This window comes from Balaenoptera borealis (assembly GCF_965194805.1).
Source record: "Balaenoptera borealis genome assembly, chromosome: 11".
Taxonomy (NCBI): domain Eukaryota; kingdom Metazoa; phylum Chordata; class Mammalia; order Artiodactyla; family Balaenopteridae; genus Balaenoptera; species Balaenoptera borealis.
The window spans coordinates 2,360,430-2,382,463 of record NC_138868.1 but is presented as its reverse complement, the minus strand read 5'-3'; the positions used below and the strand labels follow the sequence as shown (position 1 = coordinate 2,382,463).

General features: G+C 61.1%; 1 protein-coding gene across 2 annotated transcripts in view; it reads left to right on the top strand.

Moving 5' to 3' along the window:
- The window catches only part of CARS1 (cysteinyl-tRNA synthetase 1), a 48,210-nt gene extending 26,176 nt beyond the window's left edge, over positions 1 to 22,034 (top strand). For both annotated transcript variants that reach the window (XM_082343003.1, XM_082343002.1), the window contains 16 exons: positions 401 to 541; positions 734 to 822; positions 2,407 to 2,528; positions 6,318 to 6,430; positions 6,844 to 6,972; positions 7,230 to 7,359; positions 7,442 to 7,545; positions 7,927 to 8,024; positions 8,198 to 8,387; positions 8,935 to 9,003; positions 11,181 to 11,262; positions 17,397 to 17,477; positions 18,018 to 18,085; positions 20,589 to 20,648; positions 21,045 to 21,128; positions 21,723 to 22,034. In XM_082343003.1, the coding sequence (XP_082199129.1) occupies positions 401 to 541; positions 734 to 822; positions 2,407 to 2,528; positions 6,318 to 6,430; positions 6,844 to 6,972; positions 7,230 to 7,359; positions 7,442 to 7,545; positions 7,927 to 8,024; positions 8,198 to 8,387; positions 8,935 to 9,003; positions 11,181 to 11,262; positions 17,397 to 17,477; positions 18,018 to 18,085; positions 20,589 to 20,648; positions 21,045 to 21,128; positions 21,723 to 21,857 (1,695 nt within the window). In that variant the 3' untranslated portion in view covers positions 21,858 to 22,034. The remainder of the gene's footprint in view (positions 1 to 400; positions 542 to 733; positions 823 to 2,406; positions 2,529 to 6,317; positions 6,431 to 6,843; positions 6,973 to 7,229; positions 7,360 to 7,441; positions 7,546 to 7,926; positions 8,025 to 8,197; positions 8,388 to 8,934; positions 9,004 to 11,180; positions 11,263 to 17,396; positions 17,478 to 18,017; positions 18,086 to 20,588; positions 20,649 to 21,044; positions 21,129 to 21,722) is intronic.

Below are 22,034 nucleotides of genomic sequence, written 5' to 3'. Positions count from 1 at the left end.
CATGGGACCTTTGGTCGATGGCATGTGGCTGGCAGGGTGGTGTGGACTTGGAGACCTCCCACCGGGACCGTGGCTCCGCCTCCCATTGTGAACCTCCCCTCGAGCACTCAGGTGTCCAGGCTGTGGGTGACCACACCACGTGCTCTCCCACCCTGCCCCAGGCAGCCCCACTGCACCGCTGGACCTCCCCAAGCCCACCCTGACCCTCCGGCGACATGGTCAGAGCTCTGAACACTCCGGCCTCTTAACCGCCAGGCCATCCACGGGAGCACTGTGGTCTCCTGGGTCTGGGTCCGCGGCCGTGCATCCGAGGCCTTGATTGACACAGATTGACTGCACCAGCTGTGAGCCCGTGAAACTTGCACATGTGTGTGCGGATATTCTATTTCTTTTTCTTCAGGTGTTGTTGGAAGAAGCAAAGGATCTGCTTTCCGACTGGCTGGATTCCATGCATGGCAGTGAAGTGAGCGACAATTCTATTTTCTCCAAACTGCCCAAGTTCTGGGAAGCGGAGTTCCACAAAGACATGGAAGCCCTGAACGTAAGTGTCGCCGACTGTCTTGACCTTGCTGTCTTGGGCCGAGGATCCCCCATGACCACAAGGCCCTGTGGGATCCAGACCATTTCCTTTTGCAAGTAAATTCAGTTAAAGGTGAGAGTGGGGGGCGGGGGGCTCCTGGGCGCCAGCAGTGCTGCCGCTCTTCTGGAGCCAGGACTTTGTCATCACCCCCAGGTCCTCCCTCCAGATGTCCTAACCCGCGTTAGTGAGTACGTGCCGGAGATCGTGGACTTCGTCCAGAAGATTGTGGACAACGGTTACGGGTGAGCTTGAGGCCCTGCTCAGGGCTGTGCAGCACTCCAGGAAGGTGTTCCAGGGAGAGCGGCCGTCCTCTGGCTCCAGACCAGGAGCAGGGAAGCGCACGGTTTTGCCGCTCAGGGTGGTGGCGCCCTGGGGCTCCCGTCACAAACCACCACGCAGCGCGCGGCTCCGGGGGTCCCTGTGTGCGTGCACACGTGCCACTCGTCCCTCCCTTTGTGTCCCGATCTCTTCTTATAAGGACACCGGTCATCCTGGATTAGGACCCCACCCTAATGGCCTCATTTTAACTTGATTCCCTCTGTAAAGACCCTCTTTGCAAATACAGTCAGACTCCGAGGTGCTGGGGGTCGGGACTCCAGCACGTGGGTTTGGAGGACACGGTTGAGCCGTCACCTCGCCTTATCGGCCGCCACTTTCCTCTGTGCCACTTGGTTCTCAGCTTCCCAGTTGCTTTGTAAGAGAACCCTCTGGGTTTTCCTTGGTAGTGGCAGCCGTTCAAACAACTCTTTAGCGCCATGTCTTTGTTCCAGGCAGGAAGGGGAAGCAAGAGGGTGGTGCTGGCTACACCCAGGCTGTCCCCGAAGCCCCCGGCAGGTTTGGTCATACAGCTTGGGGCCTAGTCCAGGACCTGGGGCCACCCCCGCCCAAGGGGCTGGCCAGCACCTCTGCCCGGGCCCATGGCCTGCCCTGGGGACCACAGTGAGAGATGCTGTAGGGACCACCTGGCCCCTGGTCCACTGGGAAGCTCCCAGTTAAGGCCACGCGTCACCAGGGACCCAAAGCAGCATGCTGTTGTGCGTGGGCACCGCCAGGTCTTTGGAGACGCAGGCCGCATGGTGTGGGCACTCAGAGTCTTCCTCGTGTCGGGTCCCAAGGCGGGTGGGCTTTATCCTTGCCGGGCCGGGATTTGGCCCCAGGTTACCGTCCTCGCCATCTGCCTGCGTGGAATGCTTTTCAGGTCTCTGAGTCAGCGTTTTCAGAAACAGGCAGCAAGTGGACGTGTGGACGGGGGGCAGGCGTCTGTGTGCTGATGCCAGGCCCCCGCCCAGGAGAGCTGCCACCCACCTCGTGCGAGGTGAGGCGGGCGGGGGCCTTGGAGCAGCAGGAAGTCCCCGGCACAGGGACCGGGCCGTGGGTTCTCACGAAGGGACAGCGGCTCCTTGCACCCCCCCCACGTCACACGGTCACCGTGGCGCAACTCCAGACTGCCAAGCTGAGTGACATGGGCAGGGCCATGGCGAGAGGAGACAGGGCATCCCGGCCTGCAGTAATCGCCGTGCTCCCAGGAGGCAGAGCCTGGCGGGCCGGGCAGGTGGTGGCGTGTAGACAGAGGCAAGGGCGACCCTCGGGGTGGTGACACCCAGGTGAGGGGCGGGGCCGGGGGACAGGCTGTTGGGGAGTGTGGGGTCCCTGTCCCGGCCCCTCAGCCCACACGGCAGCTCTGTTTGAACAGCCTCCTGGCCGCCCTGCAGCGTGGCCGAACCAGGGGAGGCTCACGGCTGGAGCAGATGCCCCAACGGCCTGCGGGTGTCCAGGCCGGCCCGCGCACACCTCGTCACGACTCCCCCGATGGCTTTGTTTTCCAGCTACGTTTCAAACGGGTCCGTCTACTTCGACACGGTGAAGTTTGCCAACAGTGAGGGCCACTGCTACGGGAAGCTGGTGCCCGCGGCCGTCGGGGATCAGAAAGCCCTGCAGGAGGGGGAAGGTAAACGACCGGCGGCTCGAGGTCAGAGCCGAGTGGAGCCGCGGCCCCACCCAGCACGGTCGGGCTCACCTCGCTTCACAGGGACCGTGGGTTCTCACCTAAAGGGATTCTAGGAGCTCTGTACACTAAGCCCCTGAAATGTATTATTACGTAAGAAACAGAAGAGTGAGTGGCTGCAGTGCCATCCTGAGAAGCGTACAGACCTCGGGGCCTCGGCCATGGGGTTGGACTTCGCTGATCTCTCGGCACGGGGAGCACCCAAGGGTCGGGTGGGCTGTGCTGGACACCCAGGCGGGTGTGTGGAGAGGAGTCAGACGGTGCTGAACGAGGGCGCGCGCACCCACGCGGGGCAGCGGGGAGCCTGCGGACGGAAAACCCCAGGGTGCTTTGGTCGAAGGCGTGCGGCACACCCAGAAAGGGAGTAGACACACGATTGTTTACTTACCGATCCCAGGAGTAGGGCCGGAGGTGGGCACTGGGCGGGGAAGGGCAGTCCCCCATCCCAGGGCAGGAGCGAGCAGCTGTTGCTTGTAAGGCGGCTGTGGGAAAAGGAAGGCGGGAACTTGTGGCCAGAGTCTGAAGCCCGGTCCTTATCTAGAAGTCCAGACTGTGGCTGTGGGCAGGGCTGTCCTGCCGTGAGAAGCTCGGGCAGCAGCTCAGAGCGGCTGTGTTCTCAGCGCAGCCAGTGTGACCGTGTATAATGACAGCCCCAGGCCCATCTTGATCCAGACATTATAAACAGAGACAGTGCCTTTTCTGGACCAGGCGGGATTCTCCTTGTTTCATAAGTGTTTACTTTCACCCCCTCAGGGAACCGGGGGGAGCAGTGCAGGGGCTGCTCTCACACTGCCGGACACACGCTGTTTATCCACCAGCGTTTCTGGGAGGCACTTTGGCCATAAAAATGTTCATCTTTTTTTTTTTTTTTTAACCACGGGTACAGTTTTCACATTTTATCGTCCTTACATTTATCTATTTATTTATTTATTTTTTAAGATGAAGGATGTTCCTTTTTTTTTTTTTTTTTTCTTTGACTGTTTTGGGTCTTTGTTGCTGCACGTGGGCTTTCTCTAGTTGCAGCGAGCAGGGACTGTTTTTTGTTGCGGTGTGGTGGCTTCTCTTGTTGCGGAGCACGGGGTCTAGGCACGTGGGCTTCAGTAGTTGTGGCGCACGGGCTCAGTAGTTGTGGCGCACGGGCTTAGTTGCTCCGTGGCATGTGGGATCTTCCCGGACCAGGGCTTGAACCCGTGTCCCCTGCATTGGCAGGCGGATTCTCAACCACTGCGCCACCAGCGAAGTCCCTGTCCTTATTTAAATTTCTCCATTAGGTATACTTAGAGCATAAGTATATACCAGCCTTATGTCCAGATTTTCAAAATGTGAAGATAAATGGACAGCTAGCTGTAAAGATGTGATGTATTAGACGTTGTAGAAGATATTAAACAAGTAGAGGGTCTAGTGGGTGGTAAACTTCTGTGTGCCCTTGCACGGTCAGCGGCCAGGCAGACCTGTGAATTGCCAGGCTGCGGTTGGAGGAGACACCGTCCAGGACTGAACTGAAGTCCTGGGTTGCTGACAGAGTCTTCCCAGACTTCAGGCCTTAGACAGATTCAGGAGTCTTTGTCAGGACACAAAGGCAGCTTCACTATACAGGTTACAATGCCGTCACGTATGACTGTACGATGTTCATACGTTTTGATCAGGTATCTTCACCTCAAGGGCTCTGTTCTAAAGAGATATCAGAACCTAAAACAGGACGACACAAACATGGAGGAAAGACAAACCGAGTTAGTTTAACAGCGTGACCATCCGACCCAACGGCGTTTCAGACTCACGGCCGCAGAGCAGGGCCAGGCATCGGAGGCAGACCACTCAGATCATGGGGCGCACGGGGGGAGATCCATGTCAGGGGACCAGAAATGACACCAAGAGGGGAAGCAGAGGGATCGTGTGGTTTATCTCTCTTCCCTAAAACATCAGGAGCAAATAGCAAGTGTTACCAGGTAGTGACATTTGTGTCAAATGCAGAGTGGGGGAAGGGTGTGTGAGACAGAGCAGATCCTCTGTTACAGAATTTTTCAAAGTTAATTTTTAAAGTTAGGGCTTCCCTGGTGGCGCAGTGGTTGAGAATCTGCCTGCTAATGCAGGGAACACGGGTTCGAGCCCTGGTCTGGGAAGATCCCACATGCCACGGAGCAGCTGGGCCCGTGAGCCACAACTACTGAGCCTGCGCGTCTGGAGCCTGTGCCCCGCAACGGGAGGGGCCGCGATAGTGAAAGGCCCGCGCACCGCGATGAAGAGCGGTCCCCGCACCGCGATGAAGAGTGGCCCCCACTTGCCGCAACTAGAGAAAGCTCTCGCACGAACCGAAGACCCAGCACAGCCAAAAATAAATAAATAAATAAAAATAAAAGTAGCTATAAAAAAAAAAAAAAAAGACTCAATTTTTAAAGTTAGATACATTCGTGAGTAACTATGTTCATTATAAAGAAAAGTTTAAAACCTCAAGGTACGTTATCTGTCCAGTAAAGGGTGGGTAAAAGAGAAGGTCCCGGCGCCAGGTCAGATTACGTTTTTGAATAACTGCCATCGCCGACGCCGTGGTTAAAATGCGCACGGTGAGAAAATAGATACAAGACCAGGGTGGCGCTTGTCCTGTTTGTTGGATGTGTCTATGTTCTTCTTACATGGATTAAAAAACCCACAAACCCACAAATCAAGACACGAGCATGTTAATAGTAGTTATCTCTGCGTTTCCAACTGTGGCACCTTTTCCTGGTTCTTTGTCGTGTTTTCCAAGTATTCTGCGTTTAGTGCCTGTTTCACCGTCACAGTCTTTGTGTTCAGCAGTGCCTCTGTCTGCACTGTGTCCCTCCCGAAGTGGCCTTTTTCCAGCCGTCCTGCCTTTGCAGCCTGGACAGAAGAATGAGAGTCATTCCTGTTCTGGAGTTTTCCGGCAGGCGCCCTGGTGAGGCCCTTCAGGCCTGAGTGCCGGGCAGAGGCCCCATCACCCAGCAAGCAGCGCCCCTGCCTCCCCCCTCGGGGGTGCTCTGCCTGCAGGCTGGGCTGACCAGTGGGTGTTCATTTTCAGGCGGCTGATGCGTCCTTGGGCCCGGCATGTGGTCTGGGGAGGTCTCCCGTGGGGCCGTGGATTCCCTTTCTGTCTGGCTTTGTCTGCGTTCACGAGGGGTGGGGGGGTGGGGAGGGAGAGGGGGAGAATCTTCCCAGGAAACTGAACTTGGCCCAGGGAGCAGTGCTCCCTTTTGCTCTTGGGTTCAGACTGGTCCACAGCCTCCTTCCCGCGACTGCCCTGTATGGACACGGGAGGACCAGCGAGTGTCCTGATTTGCCACCTCCAGGCTGGGGAGGCCACACACAGCAGCCTGGTCGCCCTCACGCCCCCCAGAACCACAGCCCCGAGGCCCGCCGGGTGTTAGTACCAGATCCCGCCTGCGCGAGCCCGGGTCCCCGAGGCAGGCCCGTGAGAACAGCACCTCACGCTCTGGGCCAGGCGTTGTCGTTGTCCTAGACGAGGGGCCGAGGTGGGGCGGCAGCGGAGGCGGGGGGTGCGGGTCCAGCCCCGGGGGTTGTCGCCCTTGGACACCGGCTCGTGAGGCCGTGGCTTCTGAGCTTGCGGTTAGGGCTTCGTAACTAGACCCTGGGCAACTCCAAAATCTGGTCACAGTCAACTTGAAGGAGTGCTTGACCAGGTTAACAAACAAGTACCTGAATCGTCCCTGGACCGAGACAATTCCATCCACCGAGTACCCGCCCCTACCGTGTCCGCAGGCGACCTGAGTGTCTCGGCCGAGCGCCTGAGTGAGAAGCGGTCCCCCAGCGACTTCGCCCTCTGGAAGGCCTCCAAGCCCGGGGAGCCATCCTGGCCGTGCCCCTGGGGAAAGGTGAGCACCCGGGATGGGGCGCCCGGGCCTGGGGCCGTCACCTCCCTCCCTTCCTGGGACTTGCGTCTTCCCCTCCATGGCTGGGGTGGGGGCACTGGACCGCCTCGGAGGCCCCTCCGTCCCGACAGTCTCTGACCCGGGGTACTAGGGGACGGATCCGCCCTCCGACATCCCCTGTGACAACAGTCCTGGTGGCCCCGAGCCGCAGGAAGGGGTGTCGGGAGCGGGGGATTCCTCGGCCTTCGCGAAGCTTGTTGTGAACTTTACAGCCTGGGGCCCCATTCGTCTGCCCGTGTGCGGGACTTGACCCTTGTTCCCATAGAGCTCAGGGGTTCTGAGGGTCGTGGACAGGGGAGCGAGTCCCGGCCCGTCGCAGGGGGCGGTCAGGGTGCTCACCGCGTTTGGGTCCCTAGGGGCGTCCAGGGTGGCACATCGAGTGCTCGGCCATGGCGGGAACCCTCCTCGGAGCCTCAGTGGACCTTCACGGAGGGGGCTTCGACCTCCGCTTCCCCCACCACGACAACGAGCTGGCGCAGTCGGAGGTAGGGGCCGAGGTCGCCGTCCTGGGCGCGCGGGGGGCGGCGAGGCGCTCCCCAGCAGAGGCTGGCCTCCACGTCAGGGGCTCCGAACTGCGTTATGTAGTCCGGCTCGCGTGTGAGCAGCCTGGCCCTCGGCAGCACAGGCCTGGATTCGCACCGGGCGGCACTCCTTCTGCACGTCAGGCGCCCAGAAGGCGGCCAGCACCCTCTGTCCGGCCCGCAGCGGCGCCCTGACCCCCGCTCCCGCCCTGTCCGCTCAGGCCTACTTTGAAAACGACTGCTGGGTCAGGTACTTCCTGCACACGGGCCACCTGACCATCGCCGGCTGCAAGATGTCCAAGTCGCTGAAGAACTTCATCACCATTAAAGACGCGCTGAAGAAGCACTCAGGTACAGGGGCCCGGCTGCTTCCGTCGTCGGAGCGTGGGGCGGAGCTGCGCTGGAGGCTAAGGAGCCCCGCCTCTCTCCCCAGCCCGGCAGCTGCGCCTGGCCTTCCTCATGCACTCGTGGAAGGACGCGCTGGACTACTCGGCCAACACCATGGAGTCGGCGCTGCAGTGCGAGAAGCTCCTGAACGTGGGTCCCGCCTCCCCGCGGCAGCTCTGGCCCAGCACCGGGGGAGGGGGTGCCTGCTGCCCGTGTCCCCGGGGGAGAACGGGGCGCGGCCAGGGCCACTAAGCTCCGGGGGGGAGGCCGGCTCCGCGCCACCTTCCCGAGGCACCTCATGTCACGTGTGGCGCCTTTCGTTCAGCCCCACCCGCCGGCTGCACCTCAGGGGCCCCGAAGGCTGAGACCGGACCCGCTTGTCTCGCAGGAAAACCTTTCCCTTCCCTTCCTACACCTGTGTGACATTCAGGTCGCACCTGCAGTGGAGGCACGTCGGTAGAACGGCTCTTTCCCAGGTTTCTCTGGGATGGAAAGGTCTGAATGCTCTTAAACGGAATTTTCATATTTTAGGAGTTTTTCTTAAACGTGAAGGACCTTCTCCGAGCCCCCGTCGAGGTAGCCGGTCAGTTTGAGAAGTGGGAAGACAAGGAAATGGAGCTGAACGAGAGGTGAGGCGGCGCCTTCTCTCTGGGGCCCACGGCCGGTCCCCACAGCACGCCCGCCAGCGGGGAGGCCGGTGGCGCCATCCCTCCCGTTTGTGCAGAGCCACGCTCAGAACGGGCCGCTCCGGGGAGGTCGTCTGTCTGACGCCCCCCGCCTTCCTCTTCCGCTTCCCGTTCAGCTTTTATGACAAGAAGGCCGCGGTTCACGAGGCGCTCTGTGACAACGTCGACACGCGCACCGTGCTGGAGGAGATGCGGGCTCTGGTCGGCCAGTGCAACCTCTACATGGCAGCGCGGAAGGCCGCGAGGAGGAGGCCCAACCGCGCCCTGCTGGAGAGCATCGCCCGGTACCTCACGCACATGCTGCAGGTGAGCCCCCCCGCGACGGTGCCAGGGCGGGCCCGCGGGTCCTGGGAGCCGCGCCCCGCTGCGACGGTGCCAGGGCGGGCCCGCAGGTCCTGGGAGCCGCGCCGCGCTGTCCTCAGGCCCTGCCGCGCCTGTGCCCGAGACAGCAAGCCCCCCGCCCCTGCCCTCGCTCCGAGCAATTTCGCCTCTTTGCCTCAGCTTTTCCCCTCCCGTCTGGAGGTTTGAAACGCACAAGGGCTTTTTCCCACAAGTGGCCCTAACACGTTGTTCACCACGCCCGCCTCGTGCTGACAAGTCCCGGTCCTCTGCAGGGGGCGCCGTGGTCCAGCGGCTCAGGCTGGGAAGGGGCCGGAGGGGCAGCGGGAGCCAGGCCTCGTCCCGGGGCAGGTGGGAGGGCGGGCACCCAGGCCTAGGTTTCTGTCTCTCCCCACCCGGCAAGGCCGTCGGCACTTCCGCCCGCCCCTCCCGGGTGCAGCGGCGTGCTTTGAGGACCGGTCCCTGCCTGCCATCTCTGAGGACCTCTTGTCCTGCATGCTTGTTTCTTCTCTAGATCTTCGGGGTCATAGAGGAGGAAAGCTCCCTGGGTTTCCCCATCGGAGGACCTGGAACCAGCCTCAATGTGAGTAAAGCACACCTAGGCCCAGACAAGCTCCCTGCTGGCCGCCCCGCCAATTTGGTGTTCCCTCCTGGGGCGTCTGAGACCAGCACTAGGTCCCGCCTGCCCTGGGCCCTCCAGCCTGAGCCCCACCTGGCCGAGTCTCAGCCTGGCTGGGGAGTTGGGCACAGTCCGCCCCTGTCTTCACCACCAGCTGTGTTGTCTTTGTGAGCTCGGTCCCAGGAAGACCAGGCTGCACGGGACGGTCCTCAGCCCCCAGGCAGCTGAGCCATGGCCGCGGGGCATCACCACGGCCATGGGCATCACTATGGCCGCAGGGCGTCAGGAGTCCCGCGCCCGTGTTTCCCGGCATGTGTGCACCTGTAGGCAGACAACACGTGGAACCGTCTGTCCAGTGAGTCTGTGCAAGTGAGAAAACTCGCCGGTGGTTGTCAGTGTCTCCTTCGTACTTGGCATCCGGGCAGACACGTGGTTTCTGCTGCGGGAGGACCATCACGTATGACAAGCACACACTCAGGTTCATCTGAGACGCGCCCGCCCTCCTCCCCTGGTCGGGAACACTCTTTAAGTATTTGGTTAGAAGGCACGTGTAAATGCTTACACATAACGGGTCAAGTCCAAAGTAAAAAGGCAAAACCTTTCAAAAGTCCTGTTACCCAGTGAGGGACGGCGTGAGGCGCCCTCTCCTGCGGACGGAGTTTAGGGGTGTTTCCCCAGGAGCCGACTTGCACCCCAGAAAACAGAACGCCAGGCCCTGTCCCCGGGCCCCTTGTCAGCCTTGGAAGTGGCTGTTGCTGTGGTGCTTGGTGCTTTTTAGGAAGGAAACCCACGTGGTTGCTTTGTTTTCTCGTGTAAGCAATAGTAGACGTTTATTTTCTTTGAGGAAAAACACACACACACTAGAAACACCTCGGTTAAAGAAAGTCTGCCTTTGAGCTTTAAAAAAAATGCATCCAACATTGGATGCCTGGTGTTTCTGGCTCCCGAGCCGCCTCAGCACACCCTTTGAAGTCAGCTGCCTGGAATAAGCGGCCCCGAGAAGCGTGGTGGGTGCCGGCTGGGCCGAAGGACGGGCCCGAGGTCACGCCTTTGAAAGTTCACGGACTTAACTTCCAGACCTGCATTGTTTTAGGAGCAGGTCTTGAACCACCTAGTACTGAGCGGTCCACAGCATGTGCTCGAGTAGTGTAGTCAGCTGGGCCACTGCGGGTGCCGGCCTGAGGCCCTCCTCCAGGCCGACCTCAGGCGCGCTGGCCAGCTCCCCTCAGCAAGGCTCCCCTGCGGGCGGGCGCGTGGGGTGAAGAGTAGACACCCTGGAAGTGTGCCCCCCGCACCCCCGCCAGTAGGCGTGTCCTCAGCCCACGCGCAAGATTGGGACTGAAGTGGCTTAGGTCGCGCTGAGGGCTTGGCGGCCTCACCAGCCTTTGCATTTAATCATTGGGATTTTGGTTACTGAGCTGCCAAATGACTTAATTAAGAGGCACAGAGACCTCGCTCAAAAGTCTAGCAAGGTCTAGATGGTAGATATAACAAAAAAGATTCTCCATAAAGTTGTTATTTCTCTGGTTTGGATTCGCCCTCTGGGGTTTTCCTTTTCCAGTGGGCTTTGCGTCCCGTGGCCGCCTCTGTGTCACCGCGGGTGGGTCAGTGTTGCGCAGACGTGAGGGTGCATGTGGACAGCAGACAATTGATGGTACACGGGCGTGTGTGTGGCCTCAGGTTGGACCTGAGCACGGCCGGGTTCTGTGGTGCCGGCCCCAGTGGGAGGGAGGCCCCAGCCCAGGAAAACGGCCTCAGCCTCAGAAAACCATCCTTCCTGGGAACGCCCAGTGTCGCCTTAGGGACGGGCTTTTAACAGCCGTGCGTCTGCCTGAGACAAGGGGGCTCCTGTGAGCCACTGGGCGGGGCCGCCCACAGGACTCAGGCCGCTGGGGGGAAGGGGACCCTCTTACTGTGCTGTCCGCGCCGCCACGCGGGGCGCCCCCGTGTCCGTGAGCCAACGGTCGGGGATGGGCACGCGCAGCCTGGACGCGGGTCACAACGCGGTGTCCGCCAGCCACACGTCCCTTGGCAGCCCTGCCCTGCGGCGCATGTACTGGGCTCTGTCCTTCATAAACACGAGGGCAGCTGGTCTCTCAGTGACCCAAAATGTTCCCTGACCCAAAATGTTCCCTCCGCAGCTGGAGCCCACAGTCATGCCGTACCTGCAGGTGTTGTCGGAGTTCCGGGAAGGAGTGCGGAGGGTCGCCCGTGAGCACGGAGGTGAGGCCGTCACGCGCTCCGTGGCCTGGGCACGCCTGGCCGGTCCTCTGCTGCGGGCTGTCCTGGGTGTTGTAGGGGGTGGGCGGCATCCCGGCCTCTGCTCACTAGATCCAGGGACCCCCCCCCCCCCATCAAGTCCTGGTAGCCACACAGACGTCTAGACGCCAAGTGTGCCTACGGGCAGGGCAGCTGGGCGGAGCCTGGGGACACTGTGAGGGGCCAGCGTTTCCTCACCTCTTTTGTTTGTGGGGACTCGGTTCTGCTCTCTGGGGCGTCCGCAGGGTGAGGGCTAGATGTGTCCTTGTCCCTGCCCCACAGAGGCTCCGTGGTGACCGCACAGCCTCTGCTGGGGACGGTTTTAGGTTCTGCTCGGGGCCTCGCCAGTGGCCCTGGGGACTTGGGATGAGCTGGGATCAAACGTGTTGTCTTTGGGGCGAGTTTTGAGCAGTTGTTAAGTGGGTGGCGTCAGGCAGGCAGTCTGCTTCTTACTCTGGTGGTCTGGACTCACAAATGACCACCCCGGCTAAAACTGACCTTGCAAGGTGCCGGGCCCGGTCCAGCTGCTGTCCTCACGTTGCTTCTTTAATCCTCGTGATTCGACAGAGGTGGGCAGCGAAGCCCCTGGAGGGTAGAGGAGGCCTTGCCTGGGATCACACGGGGGTCGGGGCAGACCCCCACTGTCGTCGCCTGGTGTGCTGTGCCCCAGTCTCCTGTGTGATGAGAAGTCACACCTGGAGCTCATCCGGGCGGGGCGTCCCAAGGGTGGAGCGGGCAGAGGCCAGACAGGCGGTCAGGGAGCCTCCAGGGGAGCTGCACCTCAGGGAGGAGTGAGCAGGCCCGGGGCCGGGGCGGGAGCGGGCCTGGGGATGGGGTGGCAGCTGGCCAGGGCCGGGGGACGGGGTGGGAGCGGGCCTGGGGATGGGGTGGCAGCTGGCCGGGGCCAGGGGACGGGGTGGTAGCGGGCCTGGGGATGGGGTGGCAGCTGGCCGGGGCCGGGGGACGGGGTGGGAGCAGGCCCGGGCCAGGGATGGGGTGGGAGCAGGCCTGGGCCAGGGATGGGGTGGCAGCTGGCCGGGGCCGGGGATGGGGTGGGAGCTGGCCGGGGCCAGGGATGGGGTGGGAGCAGGCCCGGGCCGGGGATGGGGTGGCAGCTGGCCGGGGCCGGGGGACGGGGTGGGAACAGGCCCGGGGACGGGGTGGCAGCAGGCAGTGGGCTGGGGACGGGGTGGGAGCAGGCAGAGGGCCGGGGAAGGGAGGTGGGAACAGGCCTGGGCTGGGGACGGGGTGGGAGCAGGCCCGGGCCTGTCCCAGGGCCAGCAGAGCAGGAGGGCTCTACCGACAGAGAAGAGAAGCAGTTTCTCCTTTAGTGCCCACAGTCCATTTGGCCAGAGAGCTCAGGCCTGGCCAGCAGGGACGTGGAATGTGGGTGTGTGACCAGGAGAGGCTTGGGAAACTGGGAAGAAGTTAGAAGGGCCAGGATGGGCACACGGTCAGAATGGGAGACCGGCGGGGGGGCAGGAGCCTCTCTGCCACTGGAGAGATGGTAGCCATTTCCTGTCACCGTTTTTTTATTGTGGTTAAATACACACAATATAGGAGTTACCACCTCAACCATTTCTAAGTGTAAAGTTCAGTGGCCTTAAGTAATTCACATTGTTGTGAACCATCACCCCCATCCATTTCTAGAACTTTCCCTCTTCCCAAAAAACTGTCCCCGTTAAACACTCACTCCCCTCCCCTCCCCCAGCCCCTCATCCCCACCGTCTACTTTCTGTCTCTGTGGATGTGACTCCTCCAGGGGCCTCATGTGAGTGGAATCAGACAGCATTTGTCCTTCTACGTCTGGCTTATTTCACTGAGTGTAACGTTCTCAAGGTTCATCCACGTTGTAGCTTGGGTCAGGATTCCCTTCCTTTTTTTTTTTTTTTAAATTTATTTATTTTATTTTTGGCTGCACTGGGTCTTCTTTGCTGCACGCGGGCTTTTCTCTAGTTGTGGCTAGCAGGGGCTCCTCTTCGTTGCGGTGCGCGGGCTTCTCATTTCAGTGGCTTCTCTTGTTGTGGAGCACGGGCTCTAGGCGCGCGGGCTTCAGTAGTTGTGGCACACGGGCTAAGTAGTTCTGGCTCGCGGGCTCTAGAGCGCAGGCTCAGTAGTTGTGGCGCACGGGCGTAGTTGCTCCTCAGCATGTGGGATCTTCCCAGACCAGGGCTCGAACCTGTGTCCCCTGCATTGGCAGGCGGATTCTTAACCACTGCGCCCTTCCAGGGAAGCCCCTCCCTTCCATTTTAAGGCTGAGTAACATTCCATTGTGTGGATGAACCACATTTTGCTCATCTGTTCATCTGTGGATGGATCCCGTCTCCTTTTACAGCATCTCCGAGCCTGTGTCTCTTCTGAGAGCGCCCGACAAGGTCTCCCTGCTCACTGCCCATCTGTTTTCCACTCCCGTGTCACAGCCCCGCCCCGCAGTAACCAGCCCTGATGGATGCAGGCTGCCCTGCCCTGAGCCTTGTGGCTCTGTGAACAGTACACGAGGGGAAGGATGCGGGCCGCAGTTGCAGGGCACGGGGAGGTGCTGGCAGGGGCGTCCAGCAGGTGGCCACACAGAGACACGCTCCTTCCCTTCTAGCCTGGAGTCAGAGCCCCTTGGCGTCTGCAGGGCTGTGAGGTCCCCGGGGCTAGCACGCTTTGCCAGGTGCCCTGGGAAGGTCGCCCCCGTGGCCCACGTCCAGGGAAGCCTGTTTTCCTTTGCTGGGCTCCGTCGTGGTGGTGCAGCTGCTTCCTTCCAGAAGGGGCCCTGCCAGCCGCCAGCCGCCCCGTCTCTGTGCGCCCACCACTGGGAGCCGGTCCACCCAGATCCGCCCATCGCCACTGCTGTCCCAGTGCCTCTTCTCCACAGGGCAGCCTCCGCTCCTGTCTGGGCCTCGCACGAGGTTCCATCCCAGCCCCAGACTCAGGAACCACAACTTCAGACCCGGATTTGCACAGCATTGGGAAGACCCCAAAAGCCTTGGCTTCACTCCTGCTGGTATGGCAGGTGGGCGCGGTGGGGGACAGCGTCTTTTGTCTCCATGTACGGGCTTCTCCCCCCACCCCACCCTGGAGGCGAGCTCCCCGTCTGTGCTCTTCTTTTAAGGTCGCGTTAGCTGTTCTGAGACCTTTGTGCCATATGTTCAAGAGTTGGTTTATTGAATTCCTGGAAAATATCCAACTGGGATTTTCCCTTTAAATAAAAATAACTTATTGAAGTGAAATTCACGTAACGTAAACCTGGCCATTTTAAAGTGAACCATTCAGTGGCGCTCAGTGCCTTCCCTGTGTTGTGCAGCTACCATCTCCTTCTGGTCCCAGCATGTTTCCACCCGCCAAGGTCACGCCCCCTCCCCCAGCCCCTGGCGACCACCAACCTGCGTTCTGTCTCTGGATTGACCTGTTCTGGGCGTTTCACATAAATGGAGTCACACAGTAAGTGACCTCTTTTCTCCGGCTTCTCAGCAGAATGTTTTCGAGGTTGTCCACACTGTAGCATGTGGCGGTGCTTCATTTTTTTTAGGGCAGAATAATCACCAGATACGTATACCGCTTCCCTTTATCCATTCAGCCGTTGATGGGTGTTTGGACTGTTTGCACCTTTGGTGAACAGTGCTGCTGTGAACGTGCATGTGTAAGCATCAGGTTGTTTCAGTTGTTTTGGGTACACACTTAGGAGAGGAATTGTGGGATCATACGGTAATTCTGTGTTTAACTTTTTCAAGACCCACCAGAGTGTTTTGCATGGTGGCTGAACCATTACGTGTTCCCACCAGCGGTGCGCAAGGGTTCCAATTTCTCCACACCCTTGTCAGCCCCTTTTGTTCTCTGCTCATTACTGCTCCCAGCCATCCTGGCGGGTGTGCAGGGGTGTCTCACTGTGGCTTTGATTGGCCTTCCCTGATGAGCAGTGACGAGCAGCTGCTTGGCCGTCTGAACGTCTCCTTTGGAGAGTTGTCTCTTCAGGCCCTTTGCTTGTTTGTTTTTTTTTTTTACTAATTTTTTAAATAATCTATTTATTTATTTATTTTTGGCTGCGTTTTTTGGGTCTTTGTTGCTGTGCGCAGGCTTTCTCTAGTTGCGGCGAGCAGGGGCTACTCTTCATTGTGGTGCACGGGCTTCTCATTGTGGTGGCTTCTCTTGTTGCGGAGCACGGGCTCTAGGTGTGCGGGCTTCAGTAGTTGTGGCACGCGGGCTTAGTTGCTCTGCGTCATGTGGGATCTTCCCGGACCAGGGCTCGAACCCGTGTCCCCTGCATTGGCAGGCGGATTCTTAACCACTGCGCCATCAGGGAAGTCCCCCTTTGCTCATTTTTATTTGGGTCATTTGTCTTATTGAGCTGTAGGAGCTCTTTCTTTATTGTGGGCACTAGACCCTTTTCAGAAATGTAAGTCGGGAGAGGGTGGAGGAGGAAGCCAGCTCCTAAAATAAGAAAAAGGTTTGGAAAGAAAGCCTGGGGGGAAGTTTGAGCTCCGTGGACCGGAGCAGGTCTCAGATGGAGGTGAGGGTCGCTGTCTCAGCCTCGTGGAGGCCACCGAGAGGATGGCACCTGAGGGGCCCCAGGGAGGGGTGTCCCTCCCCTGGGGGTATGGCGGGGAGGCGGGGTTGGGCCTGAGGGTGTGGAGGGGAGTTGGTGGCAAGGATGGCAGGGCCAGCCTGCTTCCCTTCCCGTTACGGTGAGCAAGCGTCCGTTGGGCACTCGCCTGGGCTGGTGCCCTGGGGTCTCCTCAGGGCTCTGGGGGGGACCCGTCTGAGCGAGGGGCCCCGAGGGGCAGAATGAGGGGAGGGACCAAATATAAAGGGCCTCGTCCCACCAGCCCTGCTGCGGGGCTGGAACGGGGCTTTTCCTTGACCAGCGTTGGGAAGCGGGAGACCGCGCGGCCGGCTGCACGTGTGGCCGGGGCTCGGGCATCCCCTGAGATGTGCGGGTCATCGTCCATTCATTCATTCACCCGCGAGTGGCCTTGTGGGGCACCGGCACAGTGCTGCGGGAGCACACGGGGTTCTGGGGACACAGTGGAGGCAGGACAGGTGAGTGAGTGACCACGTGGGCCGTGGTCAGTGCTGCGGGGAGGGACAGGGCAGGGCGGGAGGGGTCGGCTTTGCCGGCACCAGCAGGAGTTCCCACTGGCCCAGTTCTTAGCCCAAAGCTGAATCTGCTTCACCCTGAGGTCAGGGTCTCAGAGCTGGAATGCCTGGGTGAGCCTCTCCTGACGTCTGCACGAACGTGTTTAGTTGGGGGTGAGCCCATATGGGCTCTTCAAGCCCAAGTTCAAACGGGCTGGCCTCTCCCTGGCCTGGCTGGGCATCAGGCACCCTGGGCGCCGTCCGTGATGGCCGTTACAGGACTATCCCAGGGTCCCCCGAGCTCTTGGGCCTTCACCGGCCCTAACCAGGTGGTGCAGAGGTTAACACTGTCCAGACTTGGAGGCCCGTCAGGCCCAGAGGCCATGCCAGCCGTCTGCTCAGCTCTGCCCCCTCTGGCTGCTTCGTGTGTGCCGTCTCTCCTGGAAGAGGCGCTTCAAAGCCAGTGGGCCGGCCAGGCGCCCCAGGCCGCTGCCCGTTCAAGCCCAGCTCCGCGTGGCCACTTCCCTCGGCTGGGGCGAGGCTGGCCAGGAGCGCCAGTGCCCAAGGCAGAGTGTCGCCGAGGTGGGGCGCGGGTCCCTCCCCCAGGCCTTTGGCCCCTTCCGATCCCTTGCTGGGCTGGGGCCCTGGACGGTTGGGACGCGGCCGCCTCTCTCAGGATCGCCTCGCCAGGGCCGCGGGGGCTCGGCGCTCCCAGGCGCCTTCCCGAGTGACCGGGGAGCTCATTTCTGTGCAGCAGAATCCTAGTGCCCCTGGGCCTGCCGCCCGCAGGGCTTTCCCCAGTCCGTGCGCCTCTGCGGTCAGTGCCCTCCTCTGAGCAGGGCCCTGAGCCGGTGCACAGGCCACGGGTCCAGGGGCTGCTCTGGGCTCACCAGTGGCCGCGACGTCTGTGTCTCGGCTTCTCCTGCGTCCGTGGCCAGTGGAGCAGCCCGGCCCCTCCAGAGGTGCAGGGAGGCGCTCTTCCGTGGGGCCCGGGCGTTCCCGGGCCCAGTGGACTGAACCGCTTCCTCTGTCCACAGTCCCCGAGGTCCTGCAGCTCAGCGATGCCTTGCGCGACGACGTCCTGCCTGAGCTGGGAGTGCGGTTTGAAGACCATGAAGGTGGGTCCTCTGGACGTGACACCGGGTCGGGGGAGGGACGCAGGGTGGAGATTGCTTTTGAGAGGAAGAACTCCGGGACGGGTCCGAGGACGCGTCGTCTTTTCCGTGGTGACACCCCCGTGATGCGTGGTCCCGGGGGACCTGTAGTTGTACCTTCTTGGGCGTCAGTGCCAGCGCCTCCTCTCCTGCGGCCTGACTGCCCGGCGCCCCGTTTCTGCGGGGCCACTGGCCGCCTTTCCTCGTGGCCCGGCCCTCGGGAGGCAGCCTGTGTCGTGTGGATTGTCAGCGGCTTTCACAGCTGGTGTTTCGACTTGGTGGCCGTTTGGGCTGCACGGAAAATTATTGGACTTTAAACACTCAGACGAATGTCTTATGACTCCCGGGTGCTCGCTCTTGAGCAGCAAGGCCTCCCCACGGCACAATTAACATTTGACCTGTGCGAGCAGGAAGGAGGCCCCGGCTTCTCTCGGGGGCCCTGGGGGCGGGAGTGGTGTGGGCAGCGCTGGGCTCGGCCTCGTCTCACGGCTGTTGGCCTTTCAGGACTGCCCACTGTGGTCAAGTTGGTGGACAGAGATACCTTACTGAGAGAGAGAGAAGAGAAGAAAAGGGTGAGTAAAACCGCAATGACCTGAGCTGGGTGTTTTATTTGTTTTTTGTTTTAAGTTCTTCTTCTTATTATTATAATAATTATTTTTTATTGGCTGCGTTTGGTCTTCGTTGCTGCGCGCGGGCTTTTCTCTAGTTGAGGCGAGCGGGGGCTGCTCTTCATTGCGGTGCGCGGGCTTCTTATTGCAGTGGCTTCTCTTGTTGCGGAGCATGGGCTCTAGATGCGCGGGCTTCAGTAGTTGTGGCTCGCGGGCTGTAAGCACGCAGGCTCAGTAGTTGTGGAGCGCGGGCTCTAGGCACGTGGGCTTCAGTAGCTGTGGCACATGGGCTTAGTTGCTCCGCGGCATGTGGGATCTTCCCAGACCGAGGCTTGAACCCATGTCCCCTGCATTGGCAGGCGGATTCTTAACCACTGCGCCACCAGGAAAGTCCCTGAGCTGGGTGTTTATTGAAAATGTAAATATCACTGGAGTTTATATACTTCACCTTTAGGAGTTAGTGTTTATGCTCTTATTAAAAAATACCAGTGTTTATAAACGTCAGAAGGAAAGACTAGATAGGTAACTAGTGGCAGTTTTCTAACAACAACAACAAAATCCAGCTTCTGATGAAGGACCCAGAGTACAAGGGAAGACTTGTCACCTCTGGTAAACTGCGAAGCTGACAGGTGTGGTCATACCTCGCTCTCACCTGAAGTGGTGTCTCCCTGTCGCTGGGGTTGAATGTGTCACAGTCACACCTCCACCCACCCCCGCCCCCAGCACCGTCCTTCTCACGCCTCAGACGTTACTACACCTCCGTGAGCAGGGCTGAGCCGGGGGCTCCGTGAAGTGGGACAGTCCCTGCTCTCGGGGACCTCGGCGTCCCATAGAAAGAGAGAAGCAGGAACAGACACAGTACCTGTCAGAAGTGCTGGGCGCAGCTCACTGGGTGCGGGGCCCGAGGGGCCTTAAGAAGAGACCCCAGGGAGAGGAGTTTGGGAGACTGGGAAGGGGCCTCGACAGGTGTCCAGAAGGAGAACTGACGGGTGGGTGGGTGGTCAGGGAGAAGAGTGGCGAGGCTGGCCCTGGGCTGCGCTGGGCGCTGGGGACGCTGGTGTGGACGCCAGGAGGGGCTGAGCATGAGAATTAAGGAGCCCGGGTGCCGGGGAAGGTCTGGCCGGAGTCAGGCTGGTGCGAGGTTCCAGGAGCTGGGCTTTGACCCTCATCCAGGCGTTTTTTGGCCCCTCCCCGCCTTTTCCGTCCTGTTCGGTCACCCCCGCTGGTGTCACGTCCCCTGGGTCGGGTTCTCCCCATCCTTGGACACCACAGCGCGTGGGCCGCCCCGGCCCTGCCCCGGAGGTGACGTGGGGCTCACTCCCGCTCTCCCCCAAGGCGGCCCGGGGCGTAAAGGCAGGGCAGTGAACTCGGATCGGGCACCTCTGCCCATGTCTTCACTGGCCGCAAGGCCTTCGCGGGAGGGATTTGCCGTACACCTTCCCTCCAGTAGCGCGAGTTTCCAGCCAAGGGAATCCCGCCCCAGCCCCCGTGTGTGGAGGCACCTGGGACCACGGCCTCGTAGGCTGTCTTCAGCTCCCCCAGTGGAATAAGCACCTCCGGTCTCTAAGTGGAAGAGCAAAAGCCCTCGGCACCCGTCTTCCCACTTCCCGAGCTCTGTGCCGGGTCCCTCTTCCTCCGTCCACCCTCAGCCCCTCCTGCTCTGCTCGGGTTCTCCGGTGACAAGGCGCATCCTGGGGTGGCCCCGCCTTTGACCCCTGCTCTCTGGGACCCTCCCTCCGCTTCCCCCACTGCACTGCCCGCACTTCCCGCCTCTCTGGCGTCCCCCCACCCAGGTGACCTCACCCCGTCCCAGGGCCCCTCTGCCACCTGTGTGCCTGTGACCCCCGAGTTCTCTCTGGCCCAGACTCCTGTGTCCAGCCGCCTACCTGAGGGCTCCGCTTGGCCAGGAAGCACCCAAAACCCAGACATCCAAGAGGGAACGCGTGACCTTCATTCCCCAGACCCGTTCCTCCCTCCTATCCGGGGCACATGCTGTCCACATGGTGGCCCGAGCCCAGACCTCCCGAGGCAGCCTCGGACCCCTCCTCACGGGCACCCAGCCCAGCCCCCAGGCCCTCCATCCCTCCCTCCCTGCCTCCTTCCTGGACGCTGCGTGCCTGGTGGGAGATGGGCTCTGGCTCCCACCCGTCTCCTCCAGCCAGCCCCGCTCCCGCCCTCCCCAGGTGCCCGGGCCCCTCAGGGTTGGCCCTCGCCCTGCTGTCCCTGGTCCCCCACCCGACCGCAGCCCCCCACCTGCCGGGCAGTTCTCTGGTCCTTTCTTCATGTTGGTTGTGTTGCAGGTGACCTCACGCATGGTGTCCACTCACGCCCCACGTCCAGAGCAGGGCTGGGTCAGAGCCCAGCTCACGGGGATGGGCGGGGGGACGGCAGGGGGCTTGTCCTGTCCCCCTCCCACCCAAGAGGGGCCTGGGCAGCTCCAGCTCACGGGGCGTTTGCTGTCCCCCAGGCTGAAGAAGAAAAGAGGAGGAAGAAAGAGGAGGCCGCCAGGAAGAGACAAGAGCAGGAAGTAACGTCTGCTCGGGGGCGGGCTCCTGGCGGAAACGCACTTTGACCCCATGCCCTGCCCCCTGTGCCTCCTTGGGACCCAGCCGGGCGCCCCCTCTGCCTCCGTCCCCAGCGGTGCCCCCTCACCACCTCACACAGTGCCCCAGGGAGGCCGGGAGCCCTGGGCAGGGACAGACGTGGCCGCGAGCTCCAGGACGGCTTCTGTGGCCTTGATCCTGCTGTGCTGCGTGCACGGCCGTCCCCCTGTTCCTGCAGAAAACACCTGGCTCCCTCCTTTCACTTCCCTCTGCCCAGCTGTCGCTCCCTGAACCTGGGCGCTGGGGTGGGAGCCGACACGGGGTCGCGGGCGTGGGGCCCCTCATGGGCTCGGAGCAGTGACCCCACGTCTGTGTTCCAGGCGGCAAGGCTGGCCAAGATGAAGGTTCCGCCCAGCGAGATGTTCTTGTCAGAAAGCGACAAGTATTCCAAGTTTGATGAAAACGTAAGAAATCCTGTCTTTCTTTTCAGAACGTTGTTAGACCATTAAATTGGGATGAGAGGGGTTTTCAAACTTGGCTGGGAAGATTCTCTGTCCAGGGTGCTGTTTGCAGGAAGGCAGGCTTGTGTGGGGCTGTTTCAGGTCCAGCACGTGTAGCCCAGTGCCCGGGGCCACCCCTCCCTCACCACGGCCCAGCGGCTCTGGGGCCGGGCGTCGTGGCCTGGGCCAGTTGATGGATTTGCAGGGACTCACCCCACAGACAGTCCAGAAGGGCCATGGCACAGATGTGCCCATTGCTCGAGGGGCTCTTCAGCGTGGCTACTCACGGCCGCTTGGCCTCGAGACCCTCAGGCCTCCCTCACTGGTCTTGTACCTATTTGCTCGTATCAGAACCATGTCGACCCTGGTGGGGAACGGTGCCCCTCACCCCTCAGGCAGGGGGGCACCCCAGGATGGTCGCTTCCCAGAGGCTAGGACGGGCACCTCGGATCAGTGCGCTGGGTCCAGAGCGTGGCGGGGAGTGGAGGCCGGGCAGGCGGACTGGCCCGGGCAGTGGGCTGGATGCCCGCGGTGACCGCCCGTGCCCTCGCCTTTCAGGGTCTGCCCACACACGACACAGCAGGCAAAGAGCTGAGCAAAGGGCAGGCCAAGAAGCTGAAGAAGCTCTTCGAGGCCCAGGAAAAGCTTCACAAGGAGTATCTGCAGTTGGTTCAGAATGGAAGCGTCCCGTGAAGGCGGGGCCGAGGCTCTACACCACACCGGGGGCACCAGCTCCCCCCGCCCCGGGCACTCTGCCCCCCGCTCTGGGCGTGTTTACAGTGCTCCTCGGGGCCTAGGTTAAGGATTCTGTCCGGAGAGGTCTGGGCCACCTTCGGCTCTGAAACATCAGTAATAAAATCTTCCAAACGC